The 17,221-nt window shown below is 41.0% G+C and overlaps 1 protein-coding gene across 2 annotated transcripts; it reads left to right on the plus strand.

Moving 5' to 3' along the window:
• Positions 1 to 2,403: 2,403 nt before the first annotated feature.
• MFSD9 (major facilitator superfamily domain containing 9) lies at positions 2,404 to 16,659 on the plus strand. 2 transcript variants are annotated; one of them, XM_061626796.1, is made up of 6 exons: positions 2,404 to 2,721; positions 5,795 to 5,882; positions 9,751 to 9,794; positions 10,862 to 10,991; positions 12,328 to 12,537; positions 13,438 to 16,659. In XM_061626796.1, exons 1-6 carry the CDS (start codon positions 2,527 to 2,529, stop codon positions 14,226 to 14,228), a joined length of 1,458 nt encoding a protein of 485 aa, XP_061482780.1. In that variant the 5' UTR covers positions 2,404 to 2,526; the 3' UTR covers positions 14,229 to 16,659. The 2 variants fall into 2 exon arrangements, with proteins under 2 accessions (XP_061482780.1, XP_061482781.1); XM_061626797.1 differs by lacking the exon at positions 2,404 to 2,721 and adding an exon at positions 2,740 to 3,094.
• Positions 16,660 to 17,221: the final 562 nt, after the last annotated feature.

The following is a 17,221-nucleotide window of genomic DNA, read 5'->3' on the forward strand; positions in this document are numbered from 1 at the left end:
ATTTAACGCTGAGTCCAGGAGCACACCCAAACTGCGAACCTGTGTCTTCAGGGGGAGTGTAACCCCATCCAGCACAGGCTGTATCCCTATTCCCTGATTCGCCTTACAACTGACCAGGAGCACCTCTGTCTTGTCTGGATTAAGCTTCAATTTGTTCACCCTCATCCAGTCCACCACTGACGCCAGACACTGGTTTAAAACCAGCTTCCTTGGAATTAGGTGGAAAGGAGACATAGAGTATGGCACCGAACACCGAACCCCAAACCCCCGGACAACCTCTCCCAGCGGTTTCATGTAGATGTTAAATAGCATAGGGGATAAAACTGAGCCCTGAGGGACCCCACAGGTCAATGGCCAAGGGGTCGAACAGGAATCCCCCAGCACCACTTTCTGGGTTCATCCCTCCAGGAAGGAATGGAGCCACTGCAAAACAGTGCCCCCAAGTCCCATCCCAGCAAGGCGATCCAGAAGAATACCATGGTCGATAGTATCAAAAGCCGCTGAATAATTCTTATTCACTAATAGGCAAAAAACCTTGCAGTTTAAGAACATACCTATACCCCACAGATATTTCTATCAAACTTCAAAAACTTTAAAAATGCTCAGAGGCACGTTACCAAATTCTTCCAAGCTACACAGGAAGTGGATTGGACTGTGAAAGACCAATCCAAATTGTGTTTGCATTTTGACAAATTTGTATGGCAGCACAATATATCAGAGAGGAAGTCCGGTCCCCTGCTCTCTGGCGCATTCTCTATAGCTGCTCATTTCCCCTGCTTTTTAAAGTTTAATAGGAATATCTGTGGGCTATAGGTACGTTCTTAACCCACAAGGTTTTTTGCCTATTAGTGAATTCCTCTGCTTTTAAATCCAGGGGCTAAGAAATGGGATCCTGTGCAAGTTTGCTGCGAATGGATTGATCATTTGCATGCTTATTGAGTTCAGTGGGATTTACTCCCCCGCAATCATGTTAAGGATAGCTGAAACCGACCACAGGGGATGGGGAGGGGAAGAGGAGGAGGAGGAGGGAGGGGAGGAAGGGCAGAGCTCTGTCAGTGGAATAGAAGTCTCCTCTCAGCACCCTTCACAAACTACACTTCCCAGTATTCTTTGGGGGAAGCCATGACTGTCTCAAGTGAAATAAAGGTCTGATGTGGGTGTGGCCCCCTAATTAGGCAAGCCAAGCAGCTGTGACTCTGGCTTTTAGGATATTGACAGTTGGTTCTTACTGAGCATGCCCGACACTATCATTGAGTTCAAGCCAAAATTTCTTACATTAATTAAAAATCAGCCAGGCATTTTTTAAACTTTTAAACTGCAGAAGATGAAGGTCAGCATATGTGGCAAGGTCAGTAAAAGGATTACAGGTACTCTGTGAACATGGCTGATTTTTAATGAATTTCAACAAATTATGAGAACTCTCACAGAAAAAACTCCAAAAGGGCTCTGGGTTTTTTTCCTTTCTTTTTACACTTTGAACTCTCTATTCTCTCTGACTGTTTTGTGTATCGCCATGAAAATTTAGAGGGTTGTTAAGCAAGCATTTCTGAGTTCAGAACTATAAGTTTTGTAAGGTTTTGTTTTGAAATGAGCTAATGGGAAGCATCAGAATGGCATGGTGGTATTTTCAATTTAACATTGCAGAATGTGAAAAATCCACACTGGCTATAGTATACAACCACTCTCATGGCTGTATAATCATAAATAACATGGTTCTTCCTACCAGTTGCAGTCAAGCTGATTACCGTTGCAGTGTTCTGCATGCTTACATGGAAGTAAGTCCCATTGAGTTCAGTGGGTTTTACTTCTAAGTAGGCCTACATAGGATTGTTGTGCAAGTATGGTTCTTCTTCTGTTCCCACTACCCAACTCCAAAGAGGCAACTTAAGATCGACTTCTCATATTGATCTAATCTTATTATGCCTGTAATCCTATACTCCTGTACCTGGAAGGCCCATTGAACTCATACGGAGTTAGTTCTGAGGGGACATGTGTAACTTTGCCTTGTAACACAAGGCAGTACACTTAAACCTTAATTAAAATAAGCATGGCTAAAAACAGGAATGATTTTTTAAAAAACATGGCTAAGAACATGAAAGAAGGAATAATTGTAATTATATAATTACATATAGTTGTTATAATTACCCCTTTTTCATTTTAAAATATTAGAACACACATTTAACAAACGTTCAAAAGCCACGTTAGTAGGTCCAGACAAAGGGTCGCAGAAGTCGTGAGCACGTGTTTCACAAAAAGCATCATCAACAAAACAAGTCTTCCCGCCGTCTGAAATGAAACATATTTGTTGCGGACCCCCACACACCCTCCTCCCCTCCCAACTGAATTATTATTCGCTTCAAACCTACGACCGAGCACTGCGCAAGCGCCGGCTTTTGTTCCCTCTCCCCGCTCCTTGGCCCCGCCCCCAAGGAGTGGAGACGCTGTCACTCGCCGGGAGAGTCTTCCGCTTCTACAGGGCGGCTACTGGGCGATTCTCCTCCCGGTCTCCCGGCTCCTCATCCCCGTATGGAGAATGGGAGCCCCAGTAGGGACCCGCCGACTCTGCTTTCTCCTCTCGGAATGGAAAGGCCTGAGGAGAAGGAGGACGTGGCGGCCGCGGCGTCGCTGTTCTTGTTGTCCTCGACGTCGTCGTCGCCGCCGGGCGGCGGGGCTTCTTGGCCCAGCCGGTTCGTGCTGTGCCTGTACACTGTGGGCTTCCTGGTGAGCTCGGCGGGGATGGGAAGGCAGCGGCGGTAGCAGCAGGCAGCTCCAGTTCTTAGGGATACATGGCGGGTGATGGAAGTGCTGGCTGTTGAGGGGGCGCAGGGCCCCGGAGCCGTCCAAGGGATCGGGGTGGTACCAAAAAGAGAAGAAATGCCGGGTCTCGAAACACTTTTCCTTGAACTTATGGTGCCCCGTGTCTGGTTCCTGAGGAGAATTTACTCTGCACGTGTTCAAAGACACAGTACATTGTTGGCTCACGCGCCCCTTGGCTAACTCCTGCTACTGAAAAAAGAAAAGAAAAATCAGGTTCCAGAGGTTGATCCTGGCACAAATTAAGCCCTGCAGGAGAACAAACTCAGAGGGCTCTCAGGTCTGTGATAACAATGATGAGACGGATGTTGTTTCCACTAGACCCTCTTACCATCCTCATTCAAAAGAGAAATCTTGATTAAACTAATCTATTTATTATTTATTTATTAGATTTATATCCCGCCCTTCCTCCCAGTAGGAGCCCAGGGCAGCATTGATACCATTTATGTTACTGATGTGGGAGCTCTTTCAGACATACCCCTCCATCTGTAATGCTTGGTACAGTTTCCTGACAGGAATTCTCCTTCATAATGCAAATAAGTCACCCAAACTGAGTAATTCCTGGACTGTATCCAGTGACAGCTAGTGGATTCAAAACTTCAGCCGCACCTTCACTTGTCTGCCCCCAACAGTTCTGCTCACAGAAGCATTTCCTTTCAGACACACTAACAAATGGAGCCTCTGTATTCAGAGGCAGTACACCTTTGGATACTAACTGCTAGAGACAACTGCTGCTTCCCTCATGCTGTGCTTCACAAGTGTCCCAGAACCATTTGGTCTGGCCGCTATTTGAAATAGTGCTGGATTAGTTGGATTTACCCAAGAACACAAGCTGAATACAAGATAGTGGTGAGGTCTGACCCTAAGCATTGCTCCCCTTCAAAAATAATTTACCCATGAATCAATTTCTACCCCTACCAGGGCCAGCTCTAATATTAGGTAGAGGCATTCACCTCAGTTGGTGGAAGATGGGGTGACAGTAGCAGACCACTGCTGTTCGTCCTGAGTCCCCTCAGCAAATTTGTTGCCTTCAGGTGTGTGGAGGATGATGTCCTGTCACTTGTGTTGCAGTAAACCGCTAGTCCAGTTGGATTCTGTACATGGAATGCAGGAGTGCCATCTTGTCCTTTACCTCAAGCAGAAAAAAAACTTCTGTATCTAAAGTCACATTCTGGGGAGAAGAATTTGGATTAACTTTCTCTCTTGACATGCTACAAGTTAAGGCACGTGTAATATTTATAGAACAGTTAAGCAGTTTTAATTGCTCCTTTGTTGAGCTCCAAAGAAGCCAGCAGCAGAAGCCTGCTGTAGATAACATTTATTGGCTGGACTTCTCACAATTTCTCATCCTCCACAGTCACTGAAGCAGTTTTGTACAGGGGAGTAGAGGTGTCACAGACTCAGTAAAGTTAAAACCATTGCAGAGCAGTGAAATTTTCTTGTGGCCTTTTTTGTGTGTTTTGGAAAATAAAGTTCTAGCGACACTTCATCCATTGAATGTAACCATGCTGGGTGCAGGGTAAGAGCATTACAAAGAATCGGGAGCCCTGGCTATGGCCACATTCTGTTGGGAAATGGAAATAGTGCTAAAGTCTGTATGAGTCTGTAATCCTATTGGCTGAACTAGCACTGAGCAATGTCTTAATGTTATGTCTGTCTTTATGTCCACTGTTTATATGTACAAGGAGATTGTTTTCTGATGGACAGCTCTTTCACTTGAAGGGTACAGTCCAGGATAAATTTTACTATTTGATTCTGCATATTGAATAAACAGCTTGAATCAGTTATTTTTAGGCAGAATATTGTTTAACCGGAAGACTGATTACTTGAATGGTTCCCAAGCACTTGTGCATAAGCTTTAAGAAAAAGGGTTTCCAAACACAGTAAATGAATAAAGCTAAGTAAAATGAGTCTTGTGGTTCTCCTTAAAGAGTAACAAAGGACTGAGCAAGAGATTCCTGTATTTCTGCGCATTACTGAGGAATGTAGGAAGCTGCTTTATACCAGCTGAGACAGGTTGTACACCTAACCTAGAATGGTCTATTCCATTGATGGGGACTCGATCCATCCACTGTGGACCACTTTGAAAGGTGGGTGGACCTGTGCGTGGAGATGAATGCAAGTGGGGTCTCGCCCTGTTGCATATGGCAAGTAAGAATTGCCTCTGGGAAAGGAACTTGGCCCCTACTCTTCTTTGTAGAACACACATTATTAAAATAGGCATACATGGTCAGGCAGGCAAATAAAAACATTTACAGATTTAGTTTAGGTTTTACTTGCAAGTCTGAATAAGTGTAGTTTCAAAAAAGGCTTAAACTGAGTGCTAGCGCCCAAGGAGAGTGCTACATGCTTCCCTTCTCCTGAGACATGTACCAAATATACACATTGTTGTAATCAGGGCAGGATTTGGGGGGCACAAGTCCCAGACCCAACTCAGCAGCATGAGCAGGAGGGCTCCCAAATTTGGAAATAAGTGAAATCATGCACACTGCCATCTACAAAGCTCCTTCCTAGAAGACCATTTGGTTGTATTCAACAAAGTCTTATTCAGAGTATACCCAGTAAAATGAATGAACCCAAGTTAGTCGTGTCTATTGACCTCAATGGGTCAACTGCCTTCAAGTCGATGCCACACATTAAATCCCGAGCCTGAAAATCACTTAACTGTACTGTTGAATTTACATGCTACATTCATCAAGATGCCTCAGAATTCCATCCACAGTTCAGAAATATTCCTTAAATGGGTCTTTTATGAGCAGGTGTAGTCATGTGTGTCTCATATTATTGGGACCAGATCCGTTCTGTGAGACACAATAATAGAACATGAAGTAAAAGGCAAGTTGAAGTGATTATACAACATACTATGTTTTTGTTGCTATTAGTGGGAGTGTGAAATTACAATGACAGTACATTTAACAATGCATTTCTGACCTATTTATATATGCTTACGTTACTAAACATCTGTATTGTCTGTTTCCAGGATTTCTTTGGTGTCAGCATGATTGTTCCCTTATTAAGCCTTCACATCAAGTCTATAGGAGCAAGCCCAACAATTGCAGGAGTGGTAGGTGAGCACATTGTCCCGCTTTGTAAGCAATTGGGAAGTGTGTCCCTTTTCTTGAAACCATTAAGCCGATCTACAACAAGAAGTCATTCAAAAACCCTTCATATAACACTTTGTAATTTGTCATTTAAGTTAGCAAAAATTACCCATGGACCTCGGGGTGTAAAATCTAAAACATCCCTATATATCCTAAAGCATCCAGCTATGGGGCTTTTGCTTGAAAAGCTGTTTATGATATTACAAGATGTGATTTCAGAGAGGTTGAGCTAATGTTAGCCAAGGGTGACTCTTGGACAACTGACTCAATTTTAAGTCTTGAATAACCCCTATAGCACACGGTGCCTTTTACTAGTTTTAGCTGATGCACAAGTTGTGGCTTCTCCTGGAGACCTGGACAGACATAGTCTGGGGACAGCTATCCATACTCTTGTAACATCACACCGGGATTACTGCAGAGCGTTATGCATTGAGTTCCCTATAAAAATGATTCAGAAGCTTCACTTAGTGCAGATTGCACTGACCAAAGTTATTACTGAATTTCGGTTTTTATCTGTTGCTGTAATACTGTTTTATTGGTTTTTATGTTGTGTTTCTATTTTTATGATACTGTTTCACTGTGTTTATGTTGTATTTTTGCATACTTCTTAGAGATTTTTTAAATATTAAATGGATGGAAATTCTTTTAAATAAATAATCAAAGGGCCTGTTTCAGGCCTTAAGTGGGACATGTCAAATTTTCTTGGCCTTAGGAAATGTGACAAGAGTAAGAGTAAGATAGGCAGGACAAGCAATTAGAGCAGAAGAGAAGGAGCAAGATGCAACTCATGACTTCCCATAATCAGTGAGCTCTTAATATAAATGGTTTTCTTTCTATAGCAAACAATGTATTTGGGAAACTTGCAAGCAAGACATGAAGGAGATAGTTAGCTATCATACAAAAGATGGCTAAGTCATACTCAGACTATCGAAATCAATGTACTTCAGCCCATTGATTTCAGTGGTTCTACTCTGAGTATGATTTACTTGGATATCACTGTTTGTGATTATCCAACTTTTAGTAATCTAGAGCATCCTGACTGAACATTTCCATTCCATTTTTGGCTATAATGGTTTCTAAATATAATGCCTAAATTTGTTTGGTCTCCTTGAGGGCGGGGGAAGGCTTTAAATTTTTTGGAAGTAATATTATTTAAGCAGTTAGGCCATACTAAAACATATTTGTAGGATCAGTTCAAACAAACAATTTAAATGTAAGGGGGGGAAATGTGCCTGCACAGTTGCAGCAGAAGCTGGATCAGGGGTCACTTTTTGGACCAGAGGGCACATTTAAAATTTTGAGGGAGTGCTTGGGGCACAACATTTACACAAAATTAGAGAGTAGTCATGGTTAATCTTTTCCCATATTTGTATTTCCATACTAGAAAAGGCTGGATCTGTTGAATTTCTGCCTGCCGTAGCTGTTAGACACATTGTTTTTCCCAAATGCTAACCCTAAACCAAAGGCTAGGCTGCCATACTCTACCCACTTACCTGGAACCACAAAGAGACTTACTTCTGAGTAGACATGTATACCATTGTACTGTAAATTAACTGTACAGTGAATTCTTAATGAATCTCTGGTCTTTAGTTCCTGCAAAGCAGGAGACATACCTAACCCTCCTTGCCTTATGGGTGAGGGGGGCTCTTTAGCATTCACCCACACTTATTGTGTAGTACTGTTTGCAGAAAATAATTTCTGGGTGCTACCCGATCTCAGGTGAACCCAGCACAGGAAAGATGCATCCTGGTTGCTACGGAAAAAGAAGGGCAAATTACGGAGATTCCAAGGACTAGTAAAAAAAAAAGGCAGAAGCAGGAAAAGTACAAAGAGGGCAAAACAGCAGCTCTTTAGGACTCCATGGATTGCTATTGCCTGGTGTACAAACAGCTCACTTATCAGTCACAGGTCTCACTTCATTCATTGTCTAAGAACACTGATAGACAGGAGCAGCCAGGTGGGCTCATTTCACAGAAATTGCTTAACAGGGTACCTGTACATGTTTGCTGCATAACTTTTTTACTTTAAAAAAAAATGAACATGCAGATTCTGAGCTCCCTTCTGCAGGCTCCACCTACAGGTAACTCTCTTGTTCATCTGAACATGCTCTGTTTTACTGGGCTTTGGAGTCCCAAAATCCAGGCTTCAAAGGACCTTATCCTGCAGCAATGCACTGCTAGAATAAAGGTCACCTCTCTTGTGCACCTGAATTAGCCTGGAATCAGGTGATGCGGGAGAAGGTCAGTCTTGTTTAGCTCTGCCCCCCCCCCCAGCATAAGGGGGGTGAGGGAGAAGTCAAAGCTTGGGATGGTTGGAAGGGGCAGCTTGCTTTGGCTGCTTGTGGCTGTTCCCAGGAGGAAACAGGCATGTGTGGCCATATTGAGCTATTTGCCAGCTGCCGCTTGGCTTATTTCAGCAATAAACTTGGCTATCCCTGTTGCTCCTCCCCCCAAAAGTCTTTCTTCCCTCCTCTTGGGCTCCCCTCAACTACCGCATCTGCCTCTTCAACCGCCCACCCTTTTCTGCTTAAGCCTTTTCTCTTCCTCCAGCCTCTGCAATCTCCTCCTAATTGTCATCACACTAGTTCACTCCATCTATCAGCAGCCATGCAAATTACACCGTGATGACCCTCTTACACAAATACATTTTAAAGTAGAAATTCATGCCAGTTGTTTGGAGCAATATAGCTGAGTTGGTACTTCACTGAAAAACCTCCAGTCTACCTTCCTGTTCCATTACATATCTACCAAAGAGAAGTCAGATACACAGTTTAAGTCACTTCATAAATAAGCCCACAAAAGTTAGTAGTGTACTTTTTTTTTTTACTACTCTTCTAAGAGTTGGCAGAGAAGAGATGGGGAGTTCTGCCCCAACTTCAGCGGCCTGCTGACTTGTATGCTGAACACAGAGAAGGGGGCTTCCCTCCTTTGCAGCTCAATTTATTTTATGCAAGGCTTACTCTGCCCCTTCACCACCAGTTTGCTCACTTGACTGTATGATATCCCATGCATTTGCCTTCATGCAGTCCCTTAAGCTGCCATGAGAGTGTTTAAATACAAGCTTGCAAAATGGTTCTTCCAAAATGGTTGCAAATCCAACAAAAATGAGATCTTTGGATTCATCTCTTCTTTGTGTTTGATGTGATAAAATTCAGAAACTTTGTTGTATTTCTCAGTTCTGAAAATTTTGTAGTTTTGTAATGCACAATTTTGGCTTTCAGGATATGTGAATATATATTGCACTTACACATTGGAAACTGCCATCATGTTACAGTCTCTTAAGTTCAACTTCTGGACTCCTTTTGCCATCTGTTGACAGTGTCTAAATCAGGGATGGAGAATTTTTTGGTCTACAACTCCCATCAGGAATTGGCCATGCTGGCCACGGTTGATGGGAGTTGCTGTCAGGGCTGTGGAGTCGGAGTCGGGAGCAATTTTGCGTGGAGTCGGAGTTGGTAGAAATGTACCGACTCTGACTTCCAAATAAATTTTGATTGACAAGAAGCAATTTTGCGTGGAGTCGGAGTTGGAGTCGGACAGTAGAAAAATAGAGGAGTCGGAGTCGAAGGTTTGGCGTACCGACTCCACAGCCCTAGTTGCTGTCCATAATATCTGAAGGGTACCATGTCGTAAGGCTTTCTTCCACACAGACTTGCTAAATAGTACAATTTTCCTCTAGTAATTCAAATTTAAAGAATTTATCTGGCCAGAAGAATCTGTGAACCAAAGACTACTATTGGAATAAGTCAGGAGCTATGTGTTTTCTCTTAAATGAAAATTTATTGTGAAATTATAATTCAAATTTGATTTTTTTAAAATGCTTTCCTTACTTTTAGGATCTTTATATGGTGTTTTGCAGCTCATTTCCAGTACTGTAGTGGTAAGTTTATCATTTTTAATGGCCTGAAATGGTATGATGGAGTAGACAAAACGTTGTATTTAAATGCTGGAATTCCAGGTTCAAATTCTTGTTCACCCCTTTAGCTTATTGCCTTGAGTAAGCCATTATTTTTCAGCTGAGCCTGTTCCATAAGGTTACTGTGACAATATATGAGTAGATTTGTGCAAGGCTGAAATATGCTAGGAAAATGATATGATAAAAACTGAGCAAATTAAAGGTATATTTTCAGAGTGAAATGAGCAGAAAAAGAGCTGGAATTTAAGAGCTAAACAAATCAAGGAAAACATCCATTCTTGTTGGGCAAATGACCCCCACATTACAAACTGTTTTTGAAACTCCTCAGAAGCAATTTGCTATGCATTATATGTAGCCCCTTGGGCTCCATGTATTTTTAGAGCCTTTAATTAAACCATTACTGCTATTCCCATGTGTACTTCAGATTAAGAAGCTGCCCTTTCTGTAGTTGGATTTTTATTTATTTTTTTGGCTGCTGTTATTGCAATTACAGGAAATTATCTAATATATCAGATAAATGCCATACAGTTCCTTAGCTTTGACAGTTTGGGCTTCTAAATAGCGTCAGGAACCTATTTAAAAATTTTCCATACACACAGCCTATAAAAAAAGTTTCTCTCCCCCTTTTCCGTAGTTCTAACACCAACATCTGTTCACAAAAGCAAAAATTGCTTGTTCAAACCAGACATCGCAAAACACATTGTTGTAAGCACACCAGTACCTATCAATGCCACTATCATATATCAACTCCTTTTTGAGCTTAACAGTTATCCCATCACACTGATTCCTTCTGTTCAGAATAATTTAGCTTCAGAAGCAAGTTCCTTACATTACGTGGTTGGATTTTTATCTGTTGCAGAGAAATAATTGACAAATTATGGCTATTGTGCGCTAAAATTGTTGTCACAATTTATTAATGAAAAAGATTGAAAATCTTTCCCTCCATTTAATACATTCTTTATAAATGCAATGGAAAAATAACAAACTGTAGACAACTGTTGATCTGAACACACTCTTTCTGTATTATCTAGGGATCTTGGAGTGATGTAGTAGGAAGACCTTATTGCCTACTTGTCTGCATTCTCTTCAGTGCATTGGGTTATTTTATGCTTAGTATATCCAGCAACGTGATTTTATTTGCTGCTGCCCGGATCTTTGTAGGTAGGTAACTGCTTGTCTATTCATACCCAAGTTGTGTTCATTTTTACAGGAATTACAGTTATGTTATGGGAATTACAGCTCAGTTCATTCATATTACTTCAGAGAAGTAATAATTTTGAAGAGTTAAATGCATTACACACAATGCAACCAAAATTAAGCACTTTTAATATCCATTTTTCTGGTGGAAAAGCTATATTTCTCCCATTTAAAATCAAGGGAATTTAAAATTCTTAAAATAGATTATGTCTATTCTTGTTCTGATTATAGAATTATTTTTTATACATAGAAGCACATCTTTTTTGTTTTTTTAATATAGTCTTGGTTTAAAATATTTGCAAACTTTCTTAGGGTAGCTTACATTAAATAAATAAATAAATAAGAGCCACATTCAAATGTTCCAAGAATGCTACTGTGTAGAGAGCAACTTATATTATGGTGCCATTGGTTAGCAAGGGCAGAAGTGGGGGGCAAGCCATGTAGTAAACCTAACAATATATTAGGGCCCCACTCATATGGCGGGTTACGTTCTGGACCCCCGCTGTAAAGCGGAACTCACTGAATAGAATGGTGTGTGGTGTCCGAAAACCGCCATAAAAGCGGAACAAGTGCCGTATGAGTGGGGCTTTAGTCTAATTGCATCTAATTGAGACCGCTGTATTAGCAAATCGTCGTAAAGCGAAGCGCCATAAAGCAGGGCCCTACTGTATAATAAAAGTTTATCCCACTGCCTGTCTGCTAGAGCTGTAGGAATCTCTAAACAAAAACAGAAACAGCTACAAATACAAAGGGCACTTTCTAGTGAGTAGAGCATTGTCCCATGGAGATCCAGGTTCCACTTCTCACTTGGCCATGCAGATAGTTAGGTAATCTTGTGCCAGTCACACACAACCTCAGCCTAACCTCGTTCATGGGGTTGTGAGGGTAAATTTGGGGTCGTGGGCATACATGCCACTCTAAACTCTTTGAAGGCCAGAATAAAAATGTGATAGAAATAAGTAATTCATTATAATGTTTTTAAGGACAGTGTTGCAGTTTCACAATAACAGTTATCTGATTTGGATTTTTAAAATTAGTCTTAAGTATCAAAAATACTTGAGCACTATTTGATAGTATTTGATAGGTCAAATGCCCAACCCTAAATTGAACACACACAGCTAGTCACTTTTGGGGGGGGTGAAGGGTATAGTTAAAAGTTCAAAAGAACATTTATTTGCATTTTAAAATATTCGGTACTCACTTTACTTCTCTCTGCTGCCTGATGACATGGGTTTGACAGTTTTCAATCTATAGCCATCCACACTGTACTTCTCTAAATACCTTCCTTGTTAATTTTTAGGTATTTTCAAACACACACATTCAGTTACAAAGGTTCTCATCTCTGACTTGGTTTCTGAGAAGGAGCGCCTCCGAGTAATAGGACATTTCAATGCAGCGTCCAGTATTGGTTTCATCCTGGGACCTGTCGTTGGAGGGTACCTTACGGAGCTAGAGGGTGGATTTTACCTCACAGCTTTCATCTGTGCTTCCATTTTCATCTTGAATGCTGGTATGTTGTTTGATTTTTTTTCTCTTAAAAGCTTTTTCTTATTACCTTCATAAAGCTATTATCAAAAGTGTATAGGGATTTTGGAGTACCTGCTTTTGGTTCATTCTCTATCCTTATACCTACCCCTACCTGTTTTCTTCCCTTCATTTACTTTATAAATGGTGACTTTGTGCAATTGCATAATCCATTGATGGAGAAGCTCCGGCTTGCCAGCTTAATTAGGCCTGCCAAGCCACATCCACTTGGCCTCCAGTAAATGTCAGATCACCAGAAGGCCATTTTACAGCACTGCTCAAGATAGTGCTTTGAAAAGGACTTTTGAAGACGTCTGAAGGCAAGGTCACCTGATATTATTTCAAAATTAGCCAGCATCACACGGGAGAAATAACAATCAGGCCCACTGGGCCAGATCCACTTCCCCAGGCCTAGCATAAACAAAAACAAATTGTCAATTATGACCATGTTATGATCGTCTGCTTTTATGAAAAAAAAATTTTTTTCACCTTGAGACAAGTACAGATTGATTCAAAGAATCACCAGTGCACTAATTTCCTTTTAAAAGTATTGACCAAGGGTTGGACATGCAGCCACAGAAATCTTCCCTAGTGCTCACATGACCCACCCTGTTAAAATTAGGCTTGAAAGAAGCATTTTATTGTAGCCAGTATAAAAGGTTGTAGTGTATGCTTGGTTGTGGTGTGTATGTTGTGCCCACAACATTTTCTCTGGTTTGCATATGCGCCCATGGGCCCCACAAGTTTAGCTACCTCTGATGTTGGGTCTATGTAATGTGGCTGTACATTGTGTTACAACTGTTGCAGGCATGATGTGCATTAGGTTATTTATAGAAAATGTAGTGCAGACTCAATTTGTAACTTGTGCTACAAATTTCCTTTTAAGGTCTTTTTTGGATGCTGCTGTGGTGTGAAAAAAAGAAGCATGGAGACGAATGGATCATTATTAACAAAACAAAAGACAGTCTCTTAGCAGAGGTAAAACACAGCCTGCAGATGGAATCTTTATCTCAGGAAACTATGAAATACAGTACTCGTACCAAGACCTCTTGGACTCAAGTTGTGTCTGTGCTGAAGAGGGTTAGCAGCATTGCTCGTTCCGATCTGTGGGATGTTTTCCTGGTACGGCTACTGATGTCTCTTTCAGTAATGCTATATCATAGCAATTTTGTCTTGGCACTTGAAGAGAGGTTTGGGATAAAACCTAAAATCACTGGTTACCTCATAAGCTACAGTAGCACACTTGGAGTAGCTGCTGGTTTTCTGCTTGGACCAATTACAAGACTGTATCAACACAATACTTACGCCATTTTACTACGGTCCACTATCCTCACCTGTGTGTTCATAATAATATATTCTTTATCAGAAAATGTATGGGCAGTGATCTTGTCTTCCACATTTTTAGCATTTTCAACCACAATAGGACGTACTTGTATCACTGATCTTGAGCTGACTCTGGGCGGGAACCAGGCCAGTGGTATGCTCATAGGTGTTGGTCAGTCTGTCTCAGCCGTGGGCCGCATAGTTTGCCCTCTTCTGTCAGGAATTGCCCAGGAGTTCAGTCCATGTGGCCCCCCTGTTCTTGGAGGCCTGTTGGGATTTATAGCTGTTGTCATTATGGTCCTCAATAAATCAAAATATAGAGGCATCAGGAGCACCAAACTGAAAAGCACATAGTGAACTGTTTGTACTGCTATTACTTAAAAGCAAGACAACAGAGAAAAAATGTGGATTCTAAGTGTTCAAGAGGGCTGTGCTCTAGTTATAGGACACTTTATAAAGAAACACTATAGAGGCAAGGAAGAAACACCTCCCATTTTTTTCCCCTGGCCTATCAAACTAACAGGTAACTCGAGACTGGCAAAGGGGCATAAGTCACACAGCTAATAAGAAATCCTACTACTTGTAGCACAAAGGGTAAGTTATCAAACATAAAGCATTACATCTATTTAAAAATTGTAAATGAGATTAAAATCCTTTAAAAAGTATGACAATTTGAATAGATCCTGAATCATATCTGGTACTTCAGATATCTGCTGTCATAGTGATACATTATCCAAGTATAGTACCCACTCCAAAAACAGTGGAGAATGAAATGGACATTGTCAACCTCACTGCAGGAAGATGCAGGGCAAGGCTTGGACTTCCTGCAGTGCTGTGGTCCTTGCATGTACGCATAAGAGACTGAATCCCTGGTTACAATGCAGTTTATAAATGTGATGTTCTGCTAGCAGTGTCATCTTGCTCTAGAACAATTGTAGCATTGCACACTATTGGGAGAGGGGGGATTAACAACTAATGTTTAGTTGTTGGGAATGTTTAGGCTTGGGAAGAATACTACTGCTCAGGGTCCAGCAGTGCTGAAGTTTACAAAGCCTGAGCCAAGAATCACAGGCAAGAAGAGGCCATACTGTGTTTCTGAAGGAGCTTCCCACTACCTTTCTTTATTACCACATGACGCTTTAACCAAGGTTTTTCCCCTCTTTCTGATGGTTTACGAAAGTGCTGTGTCTCAAGCAGTGCAGGTGTTCCTTGTACAGTACCTGCAATGTAGGAGAAGTCAGGGAAGAACTTATATGTGCAGCAGACAACCTTGGGGAGGCTTGAGACTAGCACATTCCATCCCATATATTTTGAAGACAGTTTAATTTGCTTGGTGACAATTTTGTTGTTGAGTTTGAGGGCTTGAAGGAATGATCTGATCAGGAAGTACCATTCATTTGTCAGTGAGGAGCATTGGCTTTGTACAAAGTGTAATAACGATGTAACATGAGTGTATTGAAGCTGAAATCTGTGTCATATATAACTTCGGAGCAACAAACCTTAACTCGTGGTATGCCTTTTTGAATAACAAGTGCACTGAGCTCACTTCAAATGTATACAGAGAAGTATATCCCAGTTCTATATGCTTCTCTCTCCACTGTACTCATACCAAAGACTGACTGCTTGAAACAGAAACAATTGTTTAATCAATTCCATCTGAATTATAATGAAATTAAATATGGTCTGCTTTTTAGGTAAATGGCATTGGCATAACTTGTGCTCCACTAAGCGGAATGCATATTATAGACTCTGCAGTCAGAGGCAGGCAGCCAAAACGAGAACCCTCAATAGGCTACACTCATTGTGGTGGGTCACAAGTTGTGTAGGCCTGCTTTAGCATTTAAACAAACAGAAAAGTACATTCCTGCAAAGCAAATGTATTACATTTACTAAACAGATAAGTTAGAAATAAGTGACTTAAGAGGCGTGTAATTGATCTATACTATGACTGCAATTCTAAGCATACTGACTTGGAACCTGTTAGGGCTTAACCACACCTTACATGTAAAAGCAAGTAATTGAACCTTCATGACTTCCCTGTCCCAAGAAAAACTATTGGAGATAAGGAACACTTTTCCTGCCTGCTAAGTCGCTACTCCAAATTTGCTTGTCCTCTCTCTATCCTCCAAATGAAATTCCAGTTGCCCATTTGCCAAAAAAAACTAGAATTAGAATTCAAAAGGAGGTGGAAGTGGTGGTGGTGGGATTTGGAGCAAAGATGTGGTGGGTGAGAAATGGTTAAGTACCTCTGTCCACATGCTTATCCTTACCATATCACCCTTTCCAAAGCAGCTTTCTTGGGAAGAAAAAGCTGTCAGGTTTCAGGAATATGCATTCACTTTCAACATATAGTTAGGCCCTATCTTCAGATTCAGAATGCTTAGGATCAGGGTATAAAAGCAGGTGCATTCTATTTTTATGAATGTTTACTTGGAAGTACCATAATGTCTAGTGAGGCTTATTCCTAGGGAAGAGTGCACATGACACACCTTAAAGGAAGGACATTTATCTATTCACAACACAAAACTAGTCCACAAAGTTTGAAACTGAAAACTCAGAAAATGCAATTGAACTACTTATATTACGTAGCAAAATAAACATGTAGGAAGAATTTTTCATGTGTGTGTAGCATTTGGGACAAAGAAAGCCTGTAAAAAAGTGGCTTCAGGGATGTATTTTGTTTTAAGGCAGTTTGAAATGGTTTTGCATTGTTCTCTTCAAAGTTAGAGCTCTTAAAATTGCACTACAATGTTGATAGTGGGAAATAAAAGGAAAATGTCCACTTTTTCTGCTTGTCTCAGTTATTGTCACCGGTTTGTTCATTATTCCAGCAAGAATAAGTGCTGGTCTTTAATTTACAGTTCCCACACAGAGGCTGTTACAAATAGTTTCCATGTGCTAAGTATCTGACACTTGTGGATCCAATCTTTAGATAAGCTTACCAATGGATTGTTACCAACCTGGAATTTTCACACTCTTACCAGCTGCTTCTAGGACTGTTTAGAGGTGATGGTGTTGAGAATCTTCCTGCGATGGTGGCAATCCATGTAGTTTAGCCACATTCAGTAATAATCGTAAGGCACTTTGAGACATTTTTGTGGTAAGCAATGAATAAAAGCAATAAATAACAATGACAGCCATACACTGGTCTCAGATAAAACATACATCTCACATGCTACTAACAAACCTGTTTCATAGAGTTAGGGTACTTCATAAAGTTTGACCTTCCTCATTTTGTCATTAAGCTTTGTTCCTCAAATGTTGGTTTGTGATGCAAAGTGTAATATACTATCATCACTATGCAATCTTATGCATACTTATGTAGAAGTCAGTCCCGCTGAGTTCAT

This window comes from Rhineura floridana, chromosome 5 (assembly GCF_030035675.1).
Source record: "Rhineura floridana isolate rRhiFlo1 chromosome 5, rRhiFlo1.hap2, whole genome shotgun sequence".
Classification (NCBI taxonomy): Eukaryota; Metazoa; Chordata; class Lepidosauria; order Squamata; family Rhineuridae; genus Rhineura; species Rhineura floridana.

Excerpts from the sequence above, each read along its gene's own strand:
- MFSD9 (XM_061626796.1), top strand. The coding sequence starts at position 2,527 with ATGGAGAATGGGAGCCCCAGTAGGGACCCGCCGACTCTGCTTTCTCCT. Across the intron at positions 2,722-5,794 it reads TGTACACTGTGGGCTTCCTG|GATTTCTTTGGTGTCAGCAT; the intron begins GTGAGCTCGGCG and ends GTCTGTTTCCAG. Across the intron at positions 10,992-12,327 it reads TGCTGCCCGGATCTTTGTAG|GTATTTTCAAACACACACAT; the intron begins GTAGGTAACTGC and ends GTTAATTTTTAG.